Below are 26121 nucleotides of genomic sequence, written 5' to 3'. Positions count from 1 at the left end.
ATTCAAATGTCTTACCTTTTTCTGAATCCTGTGCTCTTGGCTTCCATGATGTCTTGTGGTCATGAGTTCTATGTGTTGCATAAACAAGTATTGCATTTTATGCGTTTTAAATTTGTTGCCTGTCAGTTTCATTAAATGTCCCTTCCTAAATTATCTTCTCTATGCAATTCATCATCGTGCTGCATATACCTTTCTCCACTTTGATCTAAGCAGTCTAAATCTTTCCAATCTCTCCTCATATGGAAGTCTTTCCATTACTCATTTTCGTTGTCCTTTGGACTATTTTTATTTCTGCTATATTTTTTTTTTAAATTATAATACTACTGAAACTGAAGACAGTGGGGCAGATTTTCCAGCCTGTTAAATCTGCTTAACACCACTCAAATGGCACAATCAGACCTATAACTGGCTTAAACCAGCTGGTGGTAGATTCCTCCAGTGTTAGGGAATTCTTAAGTGGCATAGTTTTTATACAACCTCTCCCCTGAAGACATGGAACTTAATTATATTGTGGCCACTATTGCTGACTGTATTTACTCTTGAACCAACGCCTGTGTGTAATTTAGGACTAAAATGAGAATACTTTCCTCTTGTGTGTTCTAGAATTAGCTGGTCCAAGAAACAATAATTTGAGTGTCAAGAAATTGCTTCTCTAAACCTTGCCCTGATGTGACATATAACCAATGAAACCCATTACAGCTTTATTAGACTCAGGTATCCCTTTGATCTCCCTCACAGCAGCACATTCAGGGCCTGATTCTCATTTACACCAACACCCTTTTATACTCTGGCAATAGATATGTGTAATGCCAAAACAGTGGAAGGGGACCTTCGTGTAAATGAGAATCAGGCCCTCAATATCATTTTCTTGACCAGGAGACAAATAGTATAATCTATCACTATATTTTTGTACACTTATGTCTTGGGATGCTGTTATTTATTTTTGTTTAAAAATAACTCCAGACCAAGGGGCACTCATCCAAAGCTCTGTGCAAGCTTGACATGTATTTAAGACCACAATACTAAAGGAATGACAACATAAGTTGTAGCCAAACTACGGAATGGCTCTCTCCACTCAGAAATGTTCTCCTATTAGATTCTATGAAATCTTTAGATGCAACACTAATCCCTTATCCTTATTCTGCACAATTTATAGGCTGGTATTATAGCACTCCACTGATTCATCTGCTCTGTCCTAGGTTATAACCATGTATTACAATATTCCATTCATTCCACCATGTTTCAGTTATGCATATTATGTCAAGGCTGCTCATCTTCCATTGCCAGGCATTCTAGTTCACCTTTTTTTGCTTTTCAAGGTTCTCTCATTGGTAGACAGAAATTTATATAATTTTATTTTTGGCTGCATGCCTATGTTTAATTCCTTTCTCTGACACTGTTACTTTCCTGAAATATTCCTCTGTGACCTGTCCTCCTCCCATTCGGCTATAATTTCTGTCCTATAATTTACTACTTGATACAGAGTTACCTTTGCATTACTGACATCCCTAGCAGATGTCTTCATACAACCTGTCAGCTTTCCCCCTGGTTCTGTTATAAGTAATCCCCCAAAATGTGTGTCAGTTTTCTGTCTCACCTGGTTCCAGTTTGGTTAGGTGGAGCTTATTTCTTCTCTATAGGCTTTTTTCACCTGCTTATCTACACATGGAGACCCTGAAGTTCTCTCCATCTAGCTGGCCCAGAACATGAAAATGGGAACATTTAACAGAAAGCTACCATGAAAATCAGTTAATTTATTTACCTAAATTTAGATTCTAGAATTTTTCACATTCATCTCCCTGTATCGTTGGTAACAGCGTATACTATCCCTTGTTCCTCTCCAATGCTCACTACAAATCAGTCTGTTTGACTCGTGAGATCTGACACCTTCACACCTATTAGGCAAATTATACACACACACACACACACACACCCCTTTAAAAAGGAAATAAAAATACTGTTGTTCTAAAATTACCATGTTATTTCCCATATTTCGAGCAAGCACACAATACTAGGATAAATGTTTTCTTTTTTTTTAAATGGTGTGTATGTGTGTAAGTTGTTTCTTTAATGCAGCAGTGACTGCTGCTTTTTATTTTTATTTTGGTGGCAGAGGAAAGAGAGAGAAGGGCATGCCTCAAAGCCAGCCCATACAATGGTAAAAGAGTTGTTACTGCTCTGCAGAGAGGAAGCTTCCATACAAGGAATCTCCAGCTGAGACAGACCTAATACTAATTGCTCGTGGAAGAGCGGAAAAGTCAAACAGCCTGAAAGTGGAGAAATCCAGAGGGAAGAGACATAGCAGTGTAGAGCTAGTGATGGCTAAATCTCCAAACATCTGGAAGATTGGTTTGGTTCAGACGCTTATCTTGAACTTATGAGAACAGAAAATCTTTTGAGGACCTCTTAACATAGTCTGCCCCTGTTGTGGAGGGGCGGGCATTCCCCTTCCCAACCTGCAGCAGCAGAAGCACACTTCCAGGGAGGCTTAGCAGGTCTAGACTCCACCCAAACTTCTGTGGGGAGAAGTTCAGCCCCTGCAGTACTAACCTTGGGAATGGTGCTCTGACTTCTCACTATTCTTGGAAAGGAGGCTCCACTCCCATCCAACATATACACACCTATATCATGTTTCTTGATTAGGTGGTTCTGACACATGCACATCCCCTCTTCACCCTCAACAATGTTCTTCTTGGGAGTGATGACTCCATTGCCCTCCTCCGTAAAACAGCGAGTAACCAGACTGGGTCTCTGAGGCTACTTTTGGATTTTGTGCCTCTGGACTTTTCGTGGGATGGTGCAGAAGACAATAGTGTGCATGTGATCAGCAGAACTGGACTCAAGAGAACAACCTGTCCTCTGGGTCCACACTATCAGGAAACCCCAGGACTGTGGTAGTAGACTGCCAGCTACAGATAGTGAAGGAGGAGCAACAAGAAGGGAGGGAGGAGTTAACAGAATTTTCTCAAGCTCTGAAAAAGATCTGAGTTCACTCCAAGGGAGGAGCGACAGATTCAGTGGGGTGGTTCCTATTTTTCCACCCACAGTAAGAATTTGAGGATTTAATAGAGACTGTTTTGGTGGGAAGGATTTTGTGTAAGAAAGCTCAGCAAGAGCTTTAAATTGCAATAGAGCCCAGATACTCAGCAGGTGGAAGTCAGCATAACTGTATTAAGCCCGGTGGAGCTATGCTGATTTCCAGCAGCTGAGGATCTGGCACATTGCATTTGGTAGTGCTTGCAAGCTGGCCTGGACAGCAGCAGCCCTGTTAGAGGAGTTCGCTTTGGGAGAGCCAAAGGAGGCAGCAGCGTCCTCACATGTAACTGGAGGGGTTAGCTCCTAATAGCTGGAGGAACTCTGAGTGACCTTAAAGGCCATGCATACAAATCTTGCCTGCAAAACCCGTGAGAACTTTTCCTGCTATGATTCTGAACTTTAAAAAGTTAGAGTCTCACAGAGTTATATAACCCTGTGTGGTACTTAATGAAGCGCTGGATGTTAGAAAAATAACTGCAATGTTATTTTGCCCCTGGTACGCTTTGCCTTATAAGGCTTAAACCTAGAGCTAATTCACTTGTGTTTTGTGATCTCTATCATGCTGTAATAATAATACTAAGCACTTTATAGCACTTTTCACTTATAAAAAGTGCTTTACAAACATTATCTAATTATTAATCTTCACAACAGCTCTGTGACATAGGTATATAGGTCAATTTAATGTTCTGTTTTAATAAACTATTAGCACTTTAGTAAATTGCAAAATACAAAAACATTAAATTCACTTAAAAGAAACAAAGACAGTGAACAAATTGCATTCCTCTCTTGCATTCTAGATGGGTAATACACACAGCAAACGGTCATAGTTATTACCAACTCTGAGGCTTACAGAAAACCATAATCTATGTAACTAATAGTTCAGTTCAATATTTAAGAAAGGCGTGTTTCCTACAGATATTGAAATTCAGTTTTTAGTGACAATTTCTATTTTTTCTTCATATTACTATTATGATTTGTTCTTTGTATTACCATAACACCTGGGAGCCATAGTCATGAACCAGGGTACCATTGTGGTATACAAGCACAGAACAACAGTCCCTGCCCCAAAGAGTGTACAATCCAAATATAAGATGAGATAACAGACGGACAGAAAGACAGGAAAGCACAAGGAAACAATGAGACAGAATTGGTCACCATGGGAAGCAACAGTTATTGTCATTAAGTCATATCTGTCTGTCTACACATACACACACAGCATTTTATGCAAGTGTGCATGCTGCACCACCCCCTTTTGGGTTAGATAGTCTGCTATTCCAAAACACCGCCTGCTTTGCAGGCTGGTGCAGAAGGATGAGACAGACGGCCCTGTCTACTTCCCTTCATCTCTGTGGTGATATGCACACTGCAGATTCTGGCCATTGTGTGGAGAAGGTTCCTTTTTCACTTCAGTTCCCCGCATTCACCCATGCTAGGGCAGGACACAATCTGGTCTATAAAACTCCCTGTACTACTGTATTACAGACAACAAAAACTACATTAAAATAACATTAAGGTTTCAAAGTCAACCACTTAAAAGTTTGGAAATGCCAGGATTAAGGTTAGATGTGCAACCTTAATTCGTATCCCTTGTATATATGCATTATGATACTGTTTTTAATTACATGATCATGTACTATTTACTCCACAGCACCCCGCCTCACTCAATGCACAGGATGGACCATCGCATGGGGGGTATATCAGGTTTGAGTAGTGAAGAAGACTGATGTCTGTAAGACCACTGCTCTGTTTGTTGCAGAAATTGGAAGCTGTTGAAGTTAGACTTAGGGGATTGAAAGAAGAAAAAGGTTAAAGCAGCTAAATAGTACTCTGAATAGAGAACTGGAGTCTATCCCACCTCTGCAACAGAGTTCCTGTGATGCTGGAGAGTCACTTATACTTTTCACTTGTGTGTTCCTCATTTTCTGGGTATCTGACTTGAGATGTTGGGTTCTGACCTGCAGAAGAAGTGCTGAGCAAATGGGAGCTGTGCTCATTCTAAGTCCCATGAAAAAATCAGGTCCCAGGCATCTCCAATTGATACCCAGGGTTAATGGGCACTTTTGACCTTTGTGTCTCAGCTCCTCATCTGTAAAATGGGGATCAGATCTTATCTCACAGGGGTATTATGAAAATAAATTTATGAATATTTATGAAGCACTCATACTACAGTGATTTGCACCAGAAAAACACAAGCAACTTAAAATCTGGCATTTCCTAACTTTTGAATGCTTAACATTGCAGTCTTAATAATGTTATTTTAATGTTGTTTTGGGGTGTAATTTCCTAAGTTTTTAAAAATATAAACTGAGAAAACAAAAATTCCATTATGGGCCATTATAATGATGGCCATATGGTATATTATCAGCAAGGTTGGAACATTTAGATCCACTACACAAACTTCTGCCAGTTGAGATAATGGAGTAACTGATAGCAGTAGTAGGTTGCCATCCTCTATGTGGCACTAGAAAAGGATGAGACACACTTTACTAGTGGTTTGCACAGATACTTCTGACAGTAGAAGAATGGTGAGACTCAGTAATCTTGGGTTCTATTCCATCCTCTGAGAGGGAGTGTTCTCTAGTGGTCACCTGTCATTTTATCCATTCCCCACCAAGCTTGGCCCAAAAAGTCCTGTCTTCACCAACCTGCCCCTGTCTCAGTCCTGCCTCTTACCCACCCTTGGCTCTTTGTCCCAGTACCAGTCTCCTTAACAGTAACACTGCCTCATCAGATCATCTCCCTGTCTCCCAGTCTAATCCCATTATCCTTGTCAGCAAGTCCCCTTGGCTCCTCATCTGATCTGTCTGCTCCTCCCACCCACTGGCTCCCCAGGTCCCCACCCAATCTGTTTCCCTCCCTGCTCTCAGTCTCCTTGCCCAGCCACTTCCAATCTCCTTGCTCAACCAGGACCATTCTCATCTGCTTTCCCAGCTGCCCAGCCAGTCTCAGTTTCCCCCTCAACTCCCAGTCCCAGTTTCTGTCTTCTCTCCCACTGTCAGCCTCCATTTCCAGTCTCCCCGCTGCCCCCCTGCCCCAGGTTTCCTTGTCACAAAGACCACTCTCTACCAAATTTCAAATTCTTCTCTAAAGCATGGGGGCAATCTAGCTTCTCAAAGAGAAAGTCACCAGAATTAACATGGGCAATCACCATATTTTTTCCTAGCCTCATTCCAAGAAACTACTATACCATTTGGCTGAAAAATTCTAGAATAATTCTCCTTGAGGCAGTTACCCATCATGAAAAATTTCAGCCCAAATGGTTAAAGTTTGTCAAAGTCATAAGCAACTGTAAATGGTCTTATAATGGGACATGTCAGGCAACCTTAATAGGTGGTGCCACCAGATCCATCTACAATATGTATACACTGATATACCATTTTATCTTGTGTTTTTATCTGCTGTGCAGTTTAATTTAATTATCTGATAACATCAAGCCTTCTTTAACCCAGAATTTTCCATTTCTCACTCGCACTCGCCCCTATTTCTTATATGGAAAGAATGATGTATCCCAGTGGGGCTAGTGGACAATCGAGGTGCTAATGGAGCACTCAAGGAAGACAAGACCATTGCAGAGAAGCTAAAGAAATTCTTTGCCTCAGCCTTCACTGCAGAGGATGTGAGGGAGATTCCTACACCTGAGCCATTCTTTTTAGGTGACAAATCAGGAGAACTGTCCCAGATTGAGCGGTCAATAAAGGAGGTTTTAGAACAAATTGATAAATTAAACAGTAATATGTCACCGGGACCAGAAGGTATGCAACCAAGAGTGTTAAAGGAACTCAAATATGAAATTGTAGAACTACTAACTGTGGTATGTAATCTACCACATAAATCAATCTCTGTACCAGATGACTGGAGGATAGCTAATATAATGCCAATTATTTTAAAAAGGCTCTAGAGGTGATCCTGGCAACCGCAAGCTGGTAAGCCTAACTTCAGTATCTGGCAAATTGGTTGAAACTACAGCAAAGAGCAGAATGATCAGACACATAAATGAACACAATATGTTGGGGAAGAATCAACATGGCTTTTTTAAAGGGAAATCATGCATCACGAATCAATTAGAATTCTTTGAGGGGTCAACAAACATGTGGACAAGTGATCCAGTGAATATAGTGTACTTGGACTTTCAGAAAGCCTTTGACAAGTTCCTATACCAAAGGCTCATAAGAAAAGTAAGGAGTTATGGGGGTAAGAAGAAAGGTCCTCTCATGCATCAGTAACTGGTTAAAAAAAAGGAAACAAAGGGTAGGAATAAACGGTCAGTTTTCACAGTGGAGAGAGGTAAATAACCGGGTCCCCCAAGGCTCCGTACTGGACCACTGCTGTTCAACATATTCTTAAATGATCTGGAGAAAGGGATAAACACTGAGGTGCGAAAGTTTGCAGACAATACAAAATTATTCAAGCTAGTTAAGTCCAATACTGACTGCAAAGAGTTACAAAGAGATCTCACAAACTGGGTGACTGGGCAATAAAATGGCAAATGAAATTCAATGCTAATAAGTGCAAAGTAATGCATATTGGAAAACAGAGTCACCCATACAAAATGATGGGGTCTAAATTAGCTGTTTCCAAGATCTTTTTCTTGAGTGGTGTCATAGTGAGCAGTTCTCTGAAAACGTCTACTCAATGTGCAGTGGCAGTCAAAAAAGCTAACAGAATGTTAGGAACCATTAGGAAAGGGATAGATAATAAGACAGAAAACATCATAATGCCACTATATAAATCCATGGTACATCCACAACTTGAATATTGCATGCTGTTCTGGTCACCAGTCATGGGGTGCAGCCCTCATCAACAGCCTGGCGCATCCTCCTGCTCATGTTGGGGATTAGTTCGAGGCCAATGCCCACACCTCCAGTCTTCACACCGGCACTCTGTCTCTGTTCCTGTATATGGCTCCTCTCTCAGCTCCCAGGACCACAGCATCCTCTTCTGGACTCAGCCCTCCAGCTAGGTCATCGTCTGTGTTTTCCACTTCCACGGAGGGAGGAAGATATCTCTGTCCAACAGTCTAGCCATTTCCCCAGTGGCAAGTTGGGGGGACCCAGGCCTGCCCACTACTCCAGGCCTCAACCTAGGAACCCTGTAAATAGCAGCCTCCTGCTGTTCCTCTGTAACTTCAGTCAATGCTACTCTATTTCTCTGGGCCACTTCCCCATGGCCCCAGCATCTTCTTCGCCCTTATCTCAGGGCCTCAGCTGCTCAGTCCCAGGCGCCAGTCACTGCTCTGTCCAAAGTGCTTACAGTTCTCTCAGCCCTCCAGGGATGCAGTCCTTACTTCCTGGGCTCCCATCGGAAAGTGACCTAGTCTGCCCTGTAGTTCCCTTTTTTATGGACCTGCTGGGATCTGATTGACTATTCCTTGCAGCCTCTCTCCTATTGGCTGCTTCCTGCGCAACCTCCCCAGGGACATTAACTCCTTCTCTGCCAGTGTGGGACAGTTGCCCCATCACATCACCCCATCTCAAAAAAAGATATATTAGAATTGGGAAAAATACAGAGAAGGTCAACAAAAATTATTAGGGGTATGGAACAGCTTCCATACAAGGAGAGATTAAGAAGACTAGGACTATTCAGATTAGGGGGCTGATAGAGCGCTACACAATCATGAATGGTGTGGAGAAAATGAATAAGGAAGTGTTATTTACCCCTTCACATAACACAAGAACCAGGGATCTGCCAATTAAATTAATAGGCAGCAGGTTTAAAACAAACATAAGGAAGTTCTTCTTCACACAACACATAGTCAACCTATGGAACTCATTGCCAGGGGATGCTGTGAAGGCCAAAGTATAACTGGGTTAAAAAAAATGGATAAACTCATGGAGTGTAGTTCCATCACTAACTATTAGCCAAGATGGTCAGTAATGCAACCCCATGCTCTGGTTGTCCCTAAATCTCTGACTGCCAGAAGCTGGGCCTGGATGACAGGGAATGGATCACTCAGTAATTGCACTGTTCTGTTCATTCCCTCTGAAGCACTGGCCACTGTCGGAAAACAAGATATTGGGCTAGATGGACCATTGGTCTGATCCAGTATAGCCACTCTTATGATCTTATTTCTTAGCCCCGTTTTATTTAAATATACAGATGAATAATCACAATGGCACCCAAGATGGATATGTCAGGTGAGGTAAACATTCTAAAAAAGAATGAACCCTTGGAGCCATGCCCTCCAAATACCATTACCTGTAACTGTCACAATGATTGTTTCCCCCCGATGTAATCGGGAAAGGAACCTTTGATGGCTTCTGAATATCAAAACGTCTACTGCCAGTTAATGTGAAGTAAGAGGGGGATTTAATAAATACGATGCACCAGAAAGCTGTGTTTCATACCTGTGATACTGAGGCCATTACTTATATTTTTAAAATGTGAGGGAAAATGCTATTGAATATTTTACAACATTTATCCAGTAGGTTGGCATTATGTGAATGAAATGGATGCTCAGTGGCAGAGACATCAGACGTCAAAACCTTGAGCTGTTCATAAGTATCTGGAGCCAAAACTGCAATAGCAAAAATCATCTACAAAAAGCTGATTTTATAAAAATAGAAGTGCACTGCAGAGGGGTATTTTGTATATGATTTTTTTTAAAGAAATCTGTTAAAATGTGATATTATTCAAGCTTATAGAACAAAACACAAGAAAACTTCAAGTCTGTACATCCATTTCAAGGGTGCTATGACTTCAGAAACCACTTGAACTTTGTTTTTCTCCTGTATTTAGCATCATCAGAACTCCTTCATGTGTATATCTCAGCCACCTGCTTTTTGACTGTGGGTTGCCTGGAACCTGCCCCTTAAAGGGCGCCTGGAACTTTACTGGGGAGTCACAGGCTTACCCCACTTTTTCATTGTACTTTCCTTCCTTCTGTTTTTTTGTTTTTAGCCGTCAACATCTTTTATTGCTCTGAACCAGTTCCTAAATGCAGTTACCCTGACCCTACATGTTAAGACTTCTTTCTTCCTTCTCATTGGCTGTATTCACTCAGGACTACCATTTATAAAAAGGGGGGGGGGGGAATGGAGAAGAATAGCAACAAGCTCCTTTCCTTTGAGGTAGGTAGATGCAGCACCTGGTTTCTGATTCCAAGTTCCATTATACAAGGGCTCATCTAAAAACTGTTGGTTTATGGAGCCCTGATTGAAGTCTATAATCTGCTCTTCAGAATGATGAGGGAATGAGAGGAAGATCTGAGAAATGACGGAGTCTGTATTAATGGAAATCTAGGTCCAAATTAATCAATTATAGCTGGCTGGTCCATAACAGAGTTCCTGGGGGGCAAAAACTCCACTTTATCTAGATATTTATGTGGTCCTCATCACCATAATATCAGATACAGCAGAAGCAGAGTAGACGGCAGGTAGGTAGGCTAAAAGACTGCAACACTAGTCCATTGGGTTGATGAGGTTCAACAAGGACAAGTGCAGAGTCCTGCACTTAGGACGGAAGAATCCAGTGCACCGCTACAGACTAGTGACCGAATGGCTAGGCAGCAGTTCTGCAGAAAAGGACCTAGGTTACAGTGGACGAGAAGCTGGATATGAGTCAACAGTGTGCCCTTGTTGCCAAGAAGGCCAATGGCATTTTGGGATGTATAAGTAGGGGCATTGCCAGCAGATCGAGGGACGTGATCATTCCCGTCTATTCGACACTGGTGAGGCCTCATCTGGAGTACTGTGTTCAGTTTTGGGCCCCACACTACAAGAAGGATGTGGAAAAATTGGAAAAAGTCCAGCAGAGGGCAACAAAAATGATTAGGGGACTGGAACACATGAGTTATGAGGAGAGGCTGAGGGAACTGGGGATGTTTAGTCTACGGAAGAGAAGAATGAGGGGGGATTTGATAGCTGCTTTCAACTACCTGAAAGGGGGTTCCAAAGAGGATGGATCTAGACTATTCTCAGTGGTAGCAGATGACAGAACAAGGAGTAATGGTCTCAAGTTGCAGTGACCATTGCAGTTGGAGATTTAGGTTGGATATTAGGAAAAACTTTTTCACTAGGAGGGTGGTGAAACACTGCAATGCGTTACCTAGGGAGGTGGTGGAATCTCCTTTCTTAGAAGTTTTTAAGGTCAGGCTTGACAAAGCCCTGGCTGGGATGATTTAATTGGGGATCAGTCCTGCTTTGAGCAGGGGGTTGGACTAGATGACCTCCTGAGGTCCCTTCCAACCCTGATATTCTATGATTCTATGAATAGTAACCTGCCCCAAAACTGAACCCGTATGTTCTGAGGGAGAGATCCAGGTACCTGGAGGATTCAGCACTTGAGGAACCCCTATCGCACACCTTGGTGTAAATCACTGGGGAAGGCGGCGGTGAAATACCTTCTACTCTTCCCTTGGAATAAATGCCCCCTTGGCACAAAAACCACCACTGGTGCAGGAATATACAGTTTTCACCTTCTTGTGCTAGCTGGAGCACATTTATTTCCAAGTGTCCAGCTACTGTGAAGCTTAAAAAAGTAATGGATTTGTCATGCTATTGCTAAAATGGAAACAACTCTAGAAGGATTAAAATGATAGGCAATTTACCTCTACTCTTGCCACAACTCACTATACCATTTACGTATTCAAAGTGGCTTCATTGTTTTCAACTTGGATACATGCAGCCTGATGCATCCCTATCCTGGATGCAGTGAAATATTCCTTATGCCATACATCAGTGTTTCCCAAACTTGGGACACTGCTTGGGCAGGGAAAGCCCCTGCAGGCCAGGCCAGTTTGTTTACCTGCTGTGTCTGCAGGTTCGGCCAACCGCGGCTCCCACCGGCCTGGAGCGGCGAACCGTGGCCAGTGGGAGCTGCGATCAGCCGAACCTGTGGACGCGGCAGGTAAACAAACCAGCCCGGCCCGCCAGGGGTTTTCCCTGAACAAGCGGCGTCCTGAGTTTGGGAAACACTGCCATACATAATAATGCCTTGTTTGATCCTGAGTGAAATCGGGAATAGAGGACTCTCAGACATCTGGGCTCTGACTACACAGGGTTGCATGTGGCTGAACTGATAATTACAACTGGGAAAGTGAGGAATTGGCTGGGGGTGGGAATGATGTGCGGGAGGGGAAAAGATAATGGTAGCTATGGTTTATGTGACACACATGAAAGAGTTAATTAATATAATTACAAGCGGCTCGTATCAGTGTCATTTCCCAAAGATATGCTTGATCCAACTGATTTCAATGGAAGCCCCTCAGAGGTTTGGGCCGGACATAAACATTCAATGAGAATTTATTCCCTGTGATATAAATGCACCTATATTACTTTATGGAATTCTACCACTGCTGTTTGTCTATGATAGAAGGAGGCAGACTGGAGTGGATAGCAGCAGCATGCACATCCACAAAAGGTAGGTGGTCTCATACAAAGAACTGTAGCAGAGGAAAGAGATCAGATTGCAGTATATCGTGTGTGTTGGGATAACAGTCAAAGACCTGCAGGCTCGTCCTCTGGCAGAGAGAGGATAGAGGGAGATGGTCACAACGTTAATTACATTTTTAATATGGATGCATGGACTGGAAATATTCAAGAATCACTGGTATAGTACACACTGGTATAGTATAGTATAGTACATATACCATATATTTAGACATTCAGTACACACATAGGCAACTACTTAGACTACAATCCCTTTCACACATGGGTTATAAATTGTTAATTTCAGCCATTAATCCAATACTTTTTGAAAACATGGAAAGAACAGTTGAGAGACTTACCTCAGCTGTACATACTTTGCATCTTGCTCTATCTTGATTATCAGAACCCTAAGAGAAAAACAGTTGTTTAGTAAGAAAACTGATTAAAATTATATTGACCAGGAAAATAAATATAAAACATATTAGCGTCATCTCCTTGGCTGAATTAAAGAACAACAGGGCCAAATCTATTATGAAAAGTGAATGCTTTGTTACTCCAGAATCTGGTTCACATTTGATAATTGGCACCTTTCTTGCATTTATAGTTTTTATTTTATGCAAACACTCTTAAATACTCCTCAAGTCAATAAGGCACAAAAAGATAAGCCTGAAACTCACTATGGACAATCAGCTTAAACTGGGGCTCAAGATCGTGGAGCCTCTCTGAGCCTTTAGAAATAATCAAGGTTTATGGTGTTTAACCATCAGTCTCAGGAGAAAATATATATCATGCAGCTCTGGTGAGATAAAGCCCTCAAAAAAGCGTCACGTATTTTTGTAGTACTTGATAGGACTTTGGAGGGAAAAATGATTATCCTTCACAAACAACGGCTTCAGAAACCCCCGTCATGAACCCAAGATGTACACATAGAACAAAGCCCAGACACGTCTCCCCACTTGAGTGTAAAACTTGCTCACAGTTTGATCAGCAGGGGAGCAGGTTAACATGTTAGAAAATACTGTTCAAGGCCACTGCCTCTCTCACTAAAACTGAAAAACTGGGCACAAAAAGGCAATGCATTGTACATCATCTGGTCAGAAGTATTACTACTGAAAATTGTAGGTGGTGAGCAAAAAGTGGTGCTGTAGCAAAAGTCTGTTGTGTATGTCTGTTTTAGATTCTGACCGTTCCGTGACCTACCTGAGTGCATCACTGTAGTTCTGGACCAACACAGACCTTTCCTTCTGGCCATGAGCTAGACAGGGAGTCATGTCCTCTGTGAATGTTATACTCAAACAATTTTCCTGTGGTCAGTGAATCCTGAATCTGTGGTGTGTATGTCTCTCTGTTGACACAACAGTTGTCATACCACTGTCACAACTGGGGGTTCATGCTCCATGTAAGTTTACTTCCCATTTTAAAAAATAACCAATCTTAGGTTCCAATCCTTGCAGGTGATGATCAGATCCTCAGGGGTGATGAGTACCCTCAATTTCCACTGACTTCACTGGGAGTTGTGAGAGCTCAGCAACTCTCAGGCAGTGCTATGATCCTGGCAAGGCTGAGCCCATTCATCTAACTACGAAAGGAAGTTTGAATTTCCTCTCTCCATGAAGGACTGAAACAATTTCAAATTTAAGCCTGGATAGTTTAAATAAAATCTTGCTCTTTCCTTTTGTGAATCAGATAAGGGATGACCCAAAATACAACCAGAAATCAAAAGAAAGAAATGAATGTGTATGCTAGAGAGAAAGAGAGCCTTCCTTTGGTTTAAAATAGTCTCATCATAGTGGTATCCTTCCTATGGTGCCACTTTACTGGTGATTTTCTTGTTTCATCAACATTCTCGTGCCATTGCATAGATTCTTGTTAACTTCGGTCCATTTGTAGTATTTATATTGGAGATGTTCATCTCTTTGAATATTAGTGGCCACCCTTAAAACCTTGCAAATTTTGCCTTTTTGCATGTAATCACCGTGCAAGAATAGAACATTCATGACTGATTTCCAAAGCAGAGCCCCAAAAGAAGGCTTATGAGTGATGAGTTATCTAACAAAGGGGAAGACCACCTCACATTCCCTCTTAGATCACTGAAATGACTAACTGCCGGTGCATCTGAGAAAGGATTCCATTAAATATTCCTGTTACTTAGGAAGCTTCTCTTTGTACATTAGTAACAAACAAACAGAAGGTTTTTGAAAGAGTGGGGCACTGAAACACTGGCAGTTCCCAGAAGGAGGTTGGTTTGCCTGTCTCTCACAAGGCTGAAGTCTGATATTTAGGGAGTTCCAGCCTGTCTTGCACTAGGGAGCTGAGATCCAAGAGCAATATGGAACCTTTGAAGATAATCCATACGTTCATCAAGTGGGCTTTCTGTTGGTTTCTCCAAGCAGTTTCTGAGGCATTTAAGTAAGGGACTCTTTAGCTAAAAAAGATCACAAAAGGGGAGACATGAGCAACAGGCTGTGAAATACTGAAGATGAGGGTTTTAACGCATGTTTTTCCTGAATAAAAAGCTAAGATGGATAGAAAAAAACTGAAACCACTTAAGATTTATGAAGTCTCTCTCTCTCTCTCTCTCTCCCTGTTAATTTTTTCTAATTCTTGACCTTCTTGTTCAGTTATCTAACAGGCCAGTATTCCAATAACTACCTGTTTCTAACAATGACCTCTGTACAAAACCTCCAGTGTTTTTAAAAAAATGGTTGATATTTATTTTTTAAAGTTGTGGCTATTGCAACATATACGACACTAAATTCCTGGGAAACCATGTCAGTCTGCAAAATCTCCAGTGCCTCCCCCTACTTCATCTCCCTGGAGTCATATATAACCTTACTAGTTGGAACTGTAGGTAACCACCATCATGGGGAATATTTTCCTCCTACATTTTAGAACAGTATAATTTATAACATGATATTAAAACCAACATAAATTAGTAATTCAATCCCTATATTCCAATTTAATGAATTAGAGGCTTCATTGCATTATTGTTTTGTGCCACTGGACCAATCATTTGGTTTACAAACAGAATGTATTTCTTTATTAATCAATAAATGCATATTAAATAAAGGTATCTTACATAAAATTATGCTGATATCTCACAGGGGCCTGCATGGAATTATTTAAAATATTATTTTCTTAGTTTACTCTCAACAAAATTAAATAAGAATATGAAATTTGTGTCTTCATTTTAAACTCCTTTTAAGAGGACAGGGATAAGTTATTGCCCGATGGCAACTGAGGAGCACTTATCAAGATAATTATTTTAGGATTACAGTTCTGGGCTTTATACAACGTGGATCATTAAGGATCGTTTTGGACATCCACTGAGTAACCCATAGTCAAAAAAGGGCATGACAAACAAATGGCACAATTATTGTATTTGGGTACTTGCAACACTCTTTCAGATAAGAAAGAAAAAGTGAATGCAGGCTACTTGGGGATGAATCAGCCCATAGTATTTATTTATTTAACAGTTGTAAAAAATAATTCATAACCCAGAAGAATTCCACCACAAATAATTTCCAATCTCTGAAGAAGAAGAAGAAGAAGAAGAAGAAGAAAAGCCAACCCCCAAGCCCACACACACTTCAGGAATGTTCCCTAAGCACATACAATTTTGATGTGATGCCTGAAACCCAAGTCTCCTACTCAGGGAACTACCTTTCAGATTAACCAAACCACATATTAAAATAGGCAGAGTCAGGAGGGAGCCAAAAGATAGATTTTTTTCATGACTTTTAACATGGTGCAAACTCAGTCCTAGAATCAAATCAACGGGTAGTGATCAATGGCTCCATGTCTAGTTGGCAGCCGGTGTCAAGTGGAGTGCCCCAGGGGTCGGTCCTGGGGCCGGTTTTGTTCAATATCTTCATAAATGATCTGGAGGATGGTGTGGATTGCACTCTCAGCAAATTTGCGGATGATACTAAACTGGGAGGAGTGGTAGATACGCTGGAGGGGAGGGATAGGATACAGAAGGACCTAGACAAATTGGAGGTTTGGGCCAAAAGAAATCTGATGAGGTTCAATAAGGATAAGTGCAGGGTCCTGCACTTAGGATGGAAGAATCCAATGCACCGCTACAGACTAGGGACCGAATGGCTAGGCAGCAGTTCTGCAGAAAAGGACCTAGGGGTGACAGTGGACGAGAAGCTGGATATGAGTCAGCAGTGTGCCCTTGTTGCCAAGAAGGCCAATGGCATTTTGGGATGTATAAGTAGGGGCATAGCGAGCAGATCGAGGGACGTGATCGTTCCCCTCTATTCGACACTGGTGAGGCCTCATCTGGAGTACTGTGTCCAGTTTTGGGCCCCACACTACAAGAAGGATGTGGATAAATTGGAGAGAGTCCAGCGAAGGGCAACAAAAATGATTAGGGGTCTAGAGCACATGACTTATGAGGAGAGGCTGAGGGAGCTGGGATTGTTTAGTCTGCAGAAGAGAAGAATGAGGGGGGATTTGATAGCTGCTTTCAACTACCTGAAAGGGGGTTCCAAAGAGGATGGCTCTAGACTGTTCTCAATGGTAGCAGTTGACAGAACGAGGAGTAATGGTCTCAAGTTGCAATGGGGGAGGTTTAGATTGGATATTAGGAAAAACTTTTTCACTAAGAGGGTGGTGAAACACTGGAATGCGTTACCTAGGGAGGTGGTAGAATCTCCTTCCTTAGAGGTTTTTAAGGTCAGGCTTGACAAAGCCCTGGCTGGGATGATTTAACTGGGACTTGGTCCTGCTTCGAGCAGGGGGTTGGACTAGATGACCTTCTGGGGTCCCTTCCAACCCTGATATTCTATGATTCTATGATTCTATGATCACAGAATCATAGAATCATAGAATATTAGGCTTGGAAGGGACCTCAGGAGGTCATCTAGTCCAACCCCCTGCTCAAAGCAGGACCGATCCCCAATTAAATCATCCCAGCCAGGGCTTTGTCAAGCCTGACCTTAAAAACTTCTAAGGAAGGAGATTCCACCACCTCCCTAGGTAACGCATTCCGGTGTTTCACCACCCTCCTAGTGAAAAAGTTTTTCCTAATATCCAACCTAAACCTCCCCCACTGCAACTTGAGACCATTACTCTTTGTCCTGTCATCTTCTACCACTGAGAACAGTCTAGAACCATCCTCTTTGGAACCACCTCTCAGGTAGTTGAAAGCAGCTATCAAATTCCCCCTCATTCTTCTCTTCTGCAGACTAAATAATCCCAGTTCCCTCAGCCTCTCCTCATAAGTCATGTGTTCCAGACCCCTAATCATTTTTGTTGCCCTCCGCTGGACTCTCTCCAATTTTTCCACATCCTTCTTGTAGTGTGGGGCCCAAAACTGGACACAGTACTCCAGATGAGGCCTCACCAATGTCGAATAGAGTGGAACGATCACGTCCCTTGATCTGCTGGCTATGCCCCTACTTATACATCCCAAAATGCCATTGGCCTTCTTGGCAACAAGGGCACACTGTTGACTCATATCCAGCTTCTCGTCCACTGTCACCCCTAGGTCCTTTTCCGCAGAACTGCTGCCTAGCCATTCGGTCCCTAGTTTGTAGCGGTGCATTGGATTCTCCCGTCCTAAGTGCAGGACCCTGCACTTATCCTTGTAGAACCTCATCAGATTTCTTTTGGCCCAATCCTCCAATTTGTCTAGGTCCCTCTGTATCCTATCCCTACCTGCCACCATATCTACCACTCCTCCTAGTTTAGTATCATCCGCAAATTTGCTGAGAGTGCAATCCACACCATCCTCTAGATCATTTATGAAGATATTGAACAAAACCGGCCCCAGGACCTACCTTTGGGGCACTCCACTTGATACCGGCTGCCATCTAGACATGGAGCCATTGATCACTACCCGCTGAGCCCGACAATCTAGCCAACTTTCTACCCACCTTATAGTGCATTCATCCAGCCCATACTTCTTTAACATGCTGACAAGAATACTGTGGGAGAATGTGTCAAAAGCTTTGCTAAAGTCAAGAAACAATACATCCACAGCTTTCCCTTCATCCACAGAACCAGTAATCTCATCATAGAAGGTGATTAGATTAGTCAGGCATGACCTTCCCTTGGTGAATACATACTGACTGTTCCTGATCACTTTCCTCTCGTGTAAGTGCTTCAGGATTGATTTCTTGAGGACCTGCTCCATGATTTTTCCGGGGACTGAGGTGAGGCTGACTGGCCTGTAGTTCCCCGGATCCTCCTTCTTCCCTTTTTTAAAGATGGGCACTACATTAGCCTTTTTCCAGTCGTCAGGGCCTTCCCCCGATCGCCATGAGTTTTCAAAGATAATGGCCAATGGCTCTGCAATCACAGCTGCCAACTTCTTTAGCACTCTCGGATGCAACGCATCCGGCCCCATGGACTTGTGCACGTCCAGCTTTTCTAAATAGTCCCGAACCACTTCTTTCTCCACAAGGACTGGCCACCTACTCCCCATGCTGTGTTGCCCAGCGCAGCAGTCTGGGAGCTGATCTTGTTCGTGAAGACAGAGGCAAAAAAAGCATTCATACATTAGCTTTTTCCACATCCTCTGTCACGAGGTTGCCTCCCTCATTCAGTAAGGGGCCCACACTTTCCTTGGCTTTCTTCTTGTTGCCAACATACCTGAAGAAACCCTTCTTGTTACACTTAACAACTCTTGCTAGCTGCAGCTCCAGGTGCGATTTGGCCCTCCTGATTTCATTCCTATATGCTCGAGCAACATTTTTATACTCTTCCCTGGTCATTTGTCCAATCTTCCACATCTTGTAAGCTTCTTTTTTATGTTTAAGATCCGCAAGGATTTCACTGTTAAGCCAAGCTGGTCGCCTGCCATATTTACTATTCTTTCGACACATCCTTTATAATACCTCTACAATTCTTTGCTACCCTTGTTGTTTCAGTATGCCCTTTCTCAAAAAAAATTGATTTTGGGTGAGAAGCTCACCTGTTTAAGAACTGTATCTTAACCTGCTAGTAAAATAAAAAACTGCCTACTCCAAACATACATTTATTAGATGTACAGGCACACATTGGGAACAGGAAAACAGATCCCCTTCACAGTGTCATCTGAATTCACCTTTGACTGGCTGGCACTGTAGTCAGAATGGGGAGCTTGCAGTCTAAAAGTCATTCATGGATTTTTATTTCCTAACATGAGTTCTACTGAGTTTTTCCTCACCATCCTTCATGTGGGTGTACTATACTCTTATAATTATATAATTAGCATATTCCGCACCTATTTTTCCCTAGTCAATGGTGTGAAATATAAATACAGATATGCATAAAGCTATATACTTGGCAAGTGAAGAAGCACAGCCATTTAAGAAAAAAATCTGAGTCACTAAGTATTCCCACATTTGTAGCCCAGATGATGGTCTTGTACCTACATGCACTGATCTGTCACCATTATCAGAACAGCTTTTCTTGGTGTGAGTCCATCACTTTAAAATTGTGGCAGACGCATTGGTACAATGAGCTCTTGCACTTGGGACCTGCATAAATACCATATGCTTTACTGTCAACCACCAAGGGACAGACATGTTTTGGCAGCCATAAACAGGCAATAAGACACACTCCTTGCCTCACTGCCAAGTTCTCAAATCTGCATTTTAATACTTCAATAGCAGCTGCAGAGGGAATCAAATATGGCAGAGGAGAGTTTGAGGGTCTTGTAGAATACTACAGAACATTGCAGATTATCACATAGGTCAACCACATTGTTCGGCAAATAGCACTGTCTGACTAATTCAAAATTCAAATTGTGGGTTTGAGAATTATTGGACTGAAAGAGGCTACTCCCTCACACCTCACCAATCAAAGGAAGAAGAAAGGACAAAAAGTCTGAGAAACAAACAAACAGATTCTGTTTCTATTTTGGGCAGTTCCCAAAGTTTTAATCATTCCACTCTTGGCAGGCAAGACAGCAGTCCAATTTCTTCCACAACAGGGTCCAAATAAGCCATTCTAATTCCTCTTTGCGAGTAGGGAAAATATCAGAAGGGTTTTGAAGTGATAAGGTCAAAAGGAACCTTCGCATTTAGGTTCAGATTCTGATACTCTTACTCACAGTGAATTGCACCTTATTCTATGAATAGCCCCATCAAAGTCAATAAGATTAGTCCTGGAATAAAATGCTACTAATCCAGAGTTTAGGCCTCCAATGTTTTAGAGAGTAATGTTTCTGCAGGGAATGATACAGATTCTCTATGTAGATGTACAATGTATTGACTCAGAAAGTAAGAAAAACAAATATTTTGTTGTCAAATTTCTTCCTGTTATGAGTCAATATTAGACTTGTTTTATTTCAGGAAAGCCTAACCCTGGTCTATATAAAAGTTTTCTCCTAAATATACTCTGCTGACATGCTTATTCCTGGAGACCTGCTTAATTATCCAAAATGTAAAAGAAGGTGGAAGAGCTCTGTTTGAATAGTCCTGATGCTGCCTCAGCAATTTCTGCTCCTGGCACATGCTAATTCAACAGCCACTGATCATTTGGAGTTAAAGTGCAAGCAGCCAGCTGAATAGGATGCAGTTGTTCTTATTCTTGTGTTGAATATCAGGGTCAGAGGTGCGTACCAGATAACACATAGCAGATGTAGGGAGAGTAAAAAGAATGTTAACTTATGGTGACCACCTACATTTCAAGGAAATAGAAGGACTGTACAAAAAAATACAAGGAAAGGTTATTTTTAAAGGAACTGCATCATATAATATTTTTGGTACAAAAATTATGCAGAATACAAAATCCTACATTGGTATCACAGTGCAGGATCCATTAGGTGAATATTACAGAAATATATAACATCCACCCTATACTGACTTTATGTACCATAATATGGGACATCTTTAAAACACTAGAAGCATGATCCCCCTATATTCACTACAAACTAGGGAGGAAAAGTTATGTTTCTTTTTACACTGTCCACATGTTCTATAGCAGCTTTGCCATGGAGCAGCAGAATGGCAACCCTGTAAAGGTGAGATGAAGAAAAAAGAAAATCTGATCTGAATTTGAAGGAAGATCTTCTGGACAATTATCTAGATAAATAAATGCAGACACACCATTCCACTTGAGTATCCACAAAACAGAGATTCGACATAGGAGAAGAGAATTTTATGAACAGTTTTAGCTGCTTCATCCTGTTTTCTGACCCTGGGCTAGATCCTCAAACCTGCTCCAGCTGTGCAAAAGGCCCCTCGTTATATCAAATAGGCAGTTGAGGATTCCTCCAATAAAGGCATACAGAGTGACAAATTTATGTGACCACTATAGCTAGCATAACTTAGAACAGTTACTTGGCTGCTCCAAGTTACTGAAGGCTGTTTCAGACCTTGGCAGCCTCACAACTGGGAGAGAAGAAAGGTTCCACCTGATCATGTCTTGTGCCTACATTTAGGTATTGCAAGAGACAGGTGTGAAGAATGTAATTATTTTAGGTATTAGCAATAAGTAAACAACCTACTGTACTTTCAGGGAACACAAAAACACTTAAACAATTTTAGATACCGCAGCCACCTAAAACTCTTGCTTTTGTTTTTCCTGCCAAGAGACATTTGTTAAATATTCTGAAATTCTATAAGGAAGTTCATATAAGTTGTAAGGACAAAGAAGTCTTAAAGCACTCCTGATTATTTTGCTAGAGGATGAGAAAATGTAAACAAACCTTGATTGTACAAACAAAGATGCCTAACTACCTCAGAACCAAATGTATTTCTACCATTCTACAGGCATGTACTGTCTAAATAGGTTAAAAATAATTGTGCAAGTCACGATAAAACTTTTCTGACAAAATATGGGAAACTTTGTTGAAAATATCAATAAAAAGCCATCCAGCTCAGAGTGCATAGTTTATCTGTGACACAAGTACTGGATTTTTTTTTTTCAGTAATATATGTAGAAAAACCTAAAGGAAGGTTATGCGTGAAAGAACATAGGTTAAAGAATAGGTGTAAGGAGGCAAGTTCCCCTAGAGTAAAAAGCAGTGAGTAAAAATAATGATATATAGATGAATGAATGACTTGACGTCATCGACTAGTACTTGCTGTCTATTTTAGAATGAATTGTTCCATTCATTTCTATGGAAATTTTGTTCTGGTATTGAGTATGCAATTCAACTTCCTGATTTGGTGAATTAACAATATAGGCAAGTACATATCCACAATATTCAAGTGGTATCAGACCGCTCCAATGCTGTTTGGAGGTGCTGATACCCTACTTTTAAAAGGTCTAGTTGCCTCATTTAGACAATGGGTTGAAATGAAGGAAAGGAAAATTTATACTGAGGGCCCAGAAGGCCTCACAAATTCTGAGCTTCTATACAACATATATCACATCTCAAGTAACATTAAAAATCAACTCCCCTGATTCTCAGAAAGGGAGAAATATTCAAAATTATTTGCAATCTAAAGAAGTCATTCTTTCTCACAATCAAAACAATCCGCAGAAACGACTCCTAGTTTATGGCTAAAGCTTGGCTGAAACAATCTAGCAAATCATTTCTCAGAACGTGGAAGGGAATGTATCCCCCTCAGTTAACTTTTGGGCTGCTGCCACTTTCCATTTTGGCAACCAAAGGAATGTTGTGGGCACCATATAAAGACATCTATGGCAGCCTGAGGGTTAAAGTAGACATTTCTTATCTTTGACAGATGGTTAATTCATGGTCATTATTGCTAAATTCAATTGCTTAATAATTTAGATATGACAAACATGTGTGTAGTAATGTTTGCCAGGGCACCCTTCTAGAATCCCAGGATGCAATAACCCCCTCAATGCTTTCACCACACATCCCCATGCTGAGTATGACAGATTGAAACAAATACAGACTTTCTGGATATTTTAACTCCCTAGCACCGCTCTTGTTACATTAAAGAGTGGTTCTAGGGAGTTGTGTGTTCTGAAAAACAATGAGGAGTCTGGTGGCACCTTAAAGACTAACAGATTTATTTGGGCATAAGCTTTTGGGGGTAAAAAACCCACTTCTTCAGATGCAGATCTTTTCTTCAGGTGTTTTTTTACTCATGAAAGCTTATGCCCAAATAACTCTGTTAGTCTTTAAGGTGCCACCGGACTCCTTGTTGTTTTTGTGGATACAGACTAACACGGCTGCCCCTCTGATACTGTGTGTTCTGAGTTACTTTTGCTAGGGCTGCCTGAACTGGCTTGACTAAAAATAGCAATTTAGTCAGTAAACTTAATAAAAGATCAAATTTTTACAATGGTCTCAACTTATCCTCCAGTTTTACAGCTGCACATATTAACATTTAAGCAATCTTATTACCTAACTTGCAGACATAGAGCCTAATCCCAAAAGGTGCTGAGTATCAGCAGCTCCTATTGAAGAGATGCTCAGCACCTCTCAAGACCAGCCCATAATCAGGGAGGCAGATGTATTAGCATTTGCACCAACAACTAATTGCACTTGTAATTTTCAGCCTGCAATTAATTGTAGTTGCAAAGATGGAGCCAATTATATAGGCAGCCTTTTAAGTATCAGGCTCTTGATGTTAAAAGAAATAACAGGCTATTCCGTGCCCACCCCCTGCACCAAACCCAGTCCATTTTATTTTTTTTTATTTATTTATTTTGAGGGGGGAACAGAACACAAATATCTGGCAAGTATTTCTTTAACAGTTCATATTTCTCTGCATTGCCTTCCTTCAACTAATACAGGCAACAGAACATCCCTCTTCCCCACTTTGGCACCAGAAAGCACCTTACAACAGGAGACTTGATCCAAAGCCCAATGAAGTTTAAAGACTCCCATTGACTTCAAAGGGCTTGGGTCAGACCCAAAGTCAACGTACTAACATTCTAGCACAAAATACCAAGCCACAACACTGGCTGAAATCCATATAATTTATATGTTGTTGCTAGAGCTGTGCAAAACGTTCACACAACTCCAAAAATCTGAAAACTGCTTGCTCTTTTGTTTCATTACAAATGAGAAACAGAGTCCAGGTTTGCAAAACATTTTGCCAAGGTTCACTAATTTATTGTGCTGATTTAGGCTAATTTATGGGCTTTGTATCGAAATATGCTAAATGTGTGGCTTTGACCACAAAAACCAGGTATAACTCAGTAGCTTTGGGTTTCCTTTCAAGATCTTAAGTTTATACGTTTCCTGTACTTTTTCCCTCTCTTTAACCCACACGGTGTCACTTTATGCCTCTCTCTCTGCAAAGCCCTGATATGTAATATTTTTAGAACGTAAGCTTTTTGGGACCGAGGTCTTGCCTTTGCTTTTTGGTTTGGTGCCTAGTTACACACCATTGTCACTATAGAAAAAATTATACTAATAAAATGAAGAATGATAAAAACCAATTATAATAAAAGGGAAAAGTCACATGGTGTTTTTCCAGTGTGGCTACTAGTCCGGCTCACAATTCTGGGAAGCCAGGAAGCCCCAAGTAAATATATGAAACCTAAACCTTACTTATTAGTTTTCATTTGTTACAACCATGGGGAAAACTGAACCCAAACCCTTCGTATGTTCCGGGCTTGTGAACACATTAACCAGTTCTGACGTAAAATATTCACCATATCTACTTCAAATTAAACAACAGCTGTGGAAACCCCTCCAAATCACATCTTGCTCTTATTGCATAGTCCACAACACACAAAACCATAACGGCTTTAAACTGTTGCCACTTGGGATCTGATCTTACAAGGTGCTGTGAAGAATTGAACACTCTCAACTCCTTCTGAAACTAATGGGAATTGAGGTACACAGCACCTTACAGGATTTTCTCAATATCTTGTGGGATTGGGTCCTTGGTCAGTAAGTGCTCTGACATCTGGAGGTTTTAAAACGACACCTCCTTTTCTCGCCCTGAACTTGAGGTTGTAACCATATGTTTGTAAAAGGTTTACTGAACACAAATAAAACCAATGGAAGCTCATCATAACAGTACACCAACATATGGTGTACTGTGCAGAGTGAAAGAAAATCTAAGATGGAAGAGAATATTCTGCATTAGTTCCCTCACCTTTTGTATCCAGGTTAACACACACTTCTGGTGAGCAATCAAGTTTTTGCAGTCACAGAAGTGCAGCAGAGCGTCACGACCCATCTCGTCTCCTTCTCGACAGATAAAGCATTCTTTTGACTCTAATTAAAAAGATTAATAAAGTAAGAGAACACATCAGGTTTGCATCAATCATAGCCCATGTGGTTCTTATTATTGCAATTAAAAGTTATCTCCTCAAAATTGTTGGATGAAAGTGCCATTGTCTACAATTGAAAACACATTGAAGGGAGTTTTCCAACTTATTCTATTTTAAACAGTCAAATTTAAAGAACATTGTGGAGATAATGTGTTCAAAAGGGTCCTTAAAGGCAATCTATCAGGAAAAATACATTTCTGTCCCATGAAATCCCCTTATAAAGAATGTGCATTGTGCATCTTAGTGCTTTTTGTTTTAAAAAAGAATGAACATTTTGGGCCTAATTTTTGAAGGTGCATCAAAAGCAGCCTCTGATATTGAAGGGGTAATTTAGAGTTCAGTCCTGCAACATGCTGAGGTGTTAAACTTGCACTTACATCACTGGGAGTTAGAGTGCCCAACACTTCTTAGGAGTGCTCAGCACTTTCCATGATCGAGCCTTTACTGTGCTTAAGTTCTTGCACCCAACCAGTCAAATTTTTAGCTGGTGCAAATTGGCTCTGTTGATGTCAGCGGAGTGTGGTCATTTACATCAGCAGAGAATTTGATCCTCAGTTTTTCACATCCAAGC

The 26121-nt window shown here is 41.3% G+C and overlaps 1 protein-coding gene across 7 annotated transcripts in view; it reads right to left on the bottom strand.

Annotated features, from left to right (window-relative positions):
• Positions 1 to 26121, bottom strand: part of LOC114021517 — a 201641-nt gene that overhangs the window by 146785 nt on the left and 28735 nt on the right. For all 7 annotated transcript variants that reach the window (XR_006292632.1, XM_027830917.3, XM_043552710.1 and 4 more), the window contains 2 exons: positions 25373 to 25494; positions 12761 to 12808 (listed from right to left, as the gene is read on the bottom strand). Coding sequence is in view for 6 of the 7 variants with exons in the window: in XM_027830917.3 (XP_027686718.1) it covers positions 12761 to 12808; positions 25373 to 25494 (170 nt within the window). In the remaining variant the exon portion in view is untranslated. The remainder of the gene's footprint in view (positions 1 to 12760; positions 12809 to 25372; positions 25495 to 26121) is intronic.

The sequence above is a fragment of the Chelonia mydas genome, chromosome 8, assembly GCF_015237465.2.
Source record: "Chelonia mydas isolate rCheMyd1 chromosome 8, rCheMyd1.pri.v2, whole genome shotgun sequence".
Classification (NCBI taxonomy): Eukaryota; Metazoa; Chordata; order Testudines; family Cheloniidae; genus Chelonia; species Chelonia mydas.
Note: the sequence above shows the minus strand (reverse complement) of the source record. Positions and strands in the feature narration are given on the sequence as shown.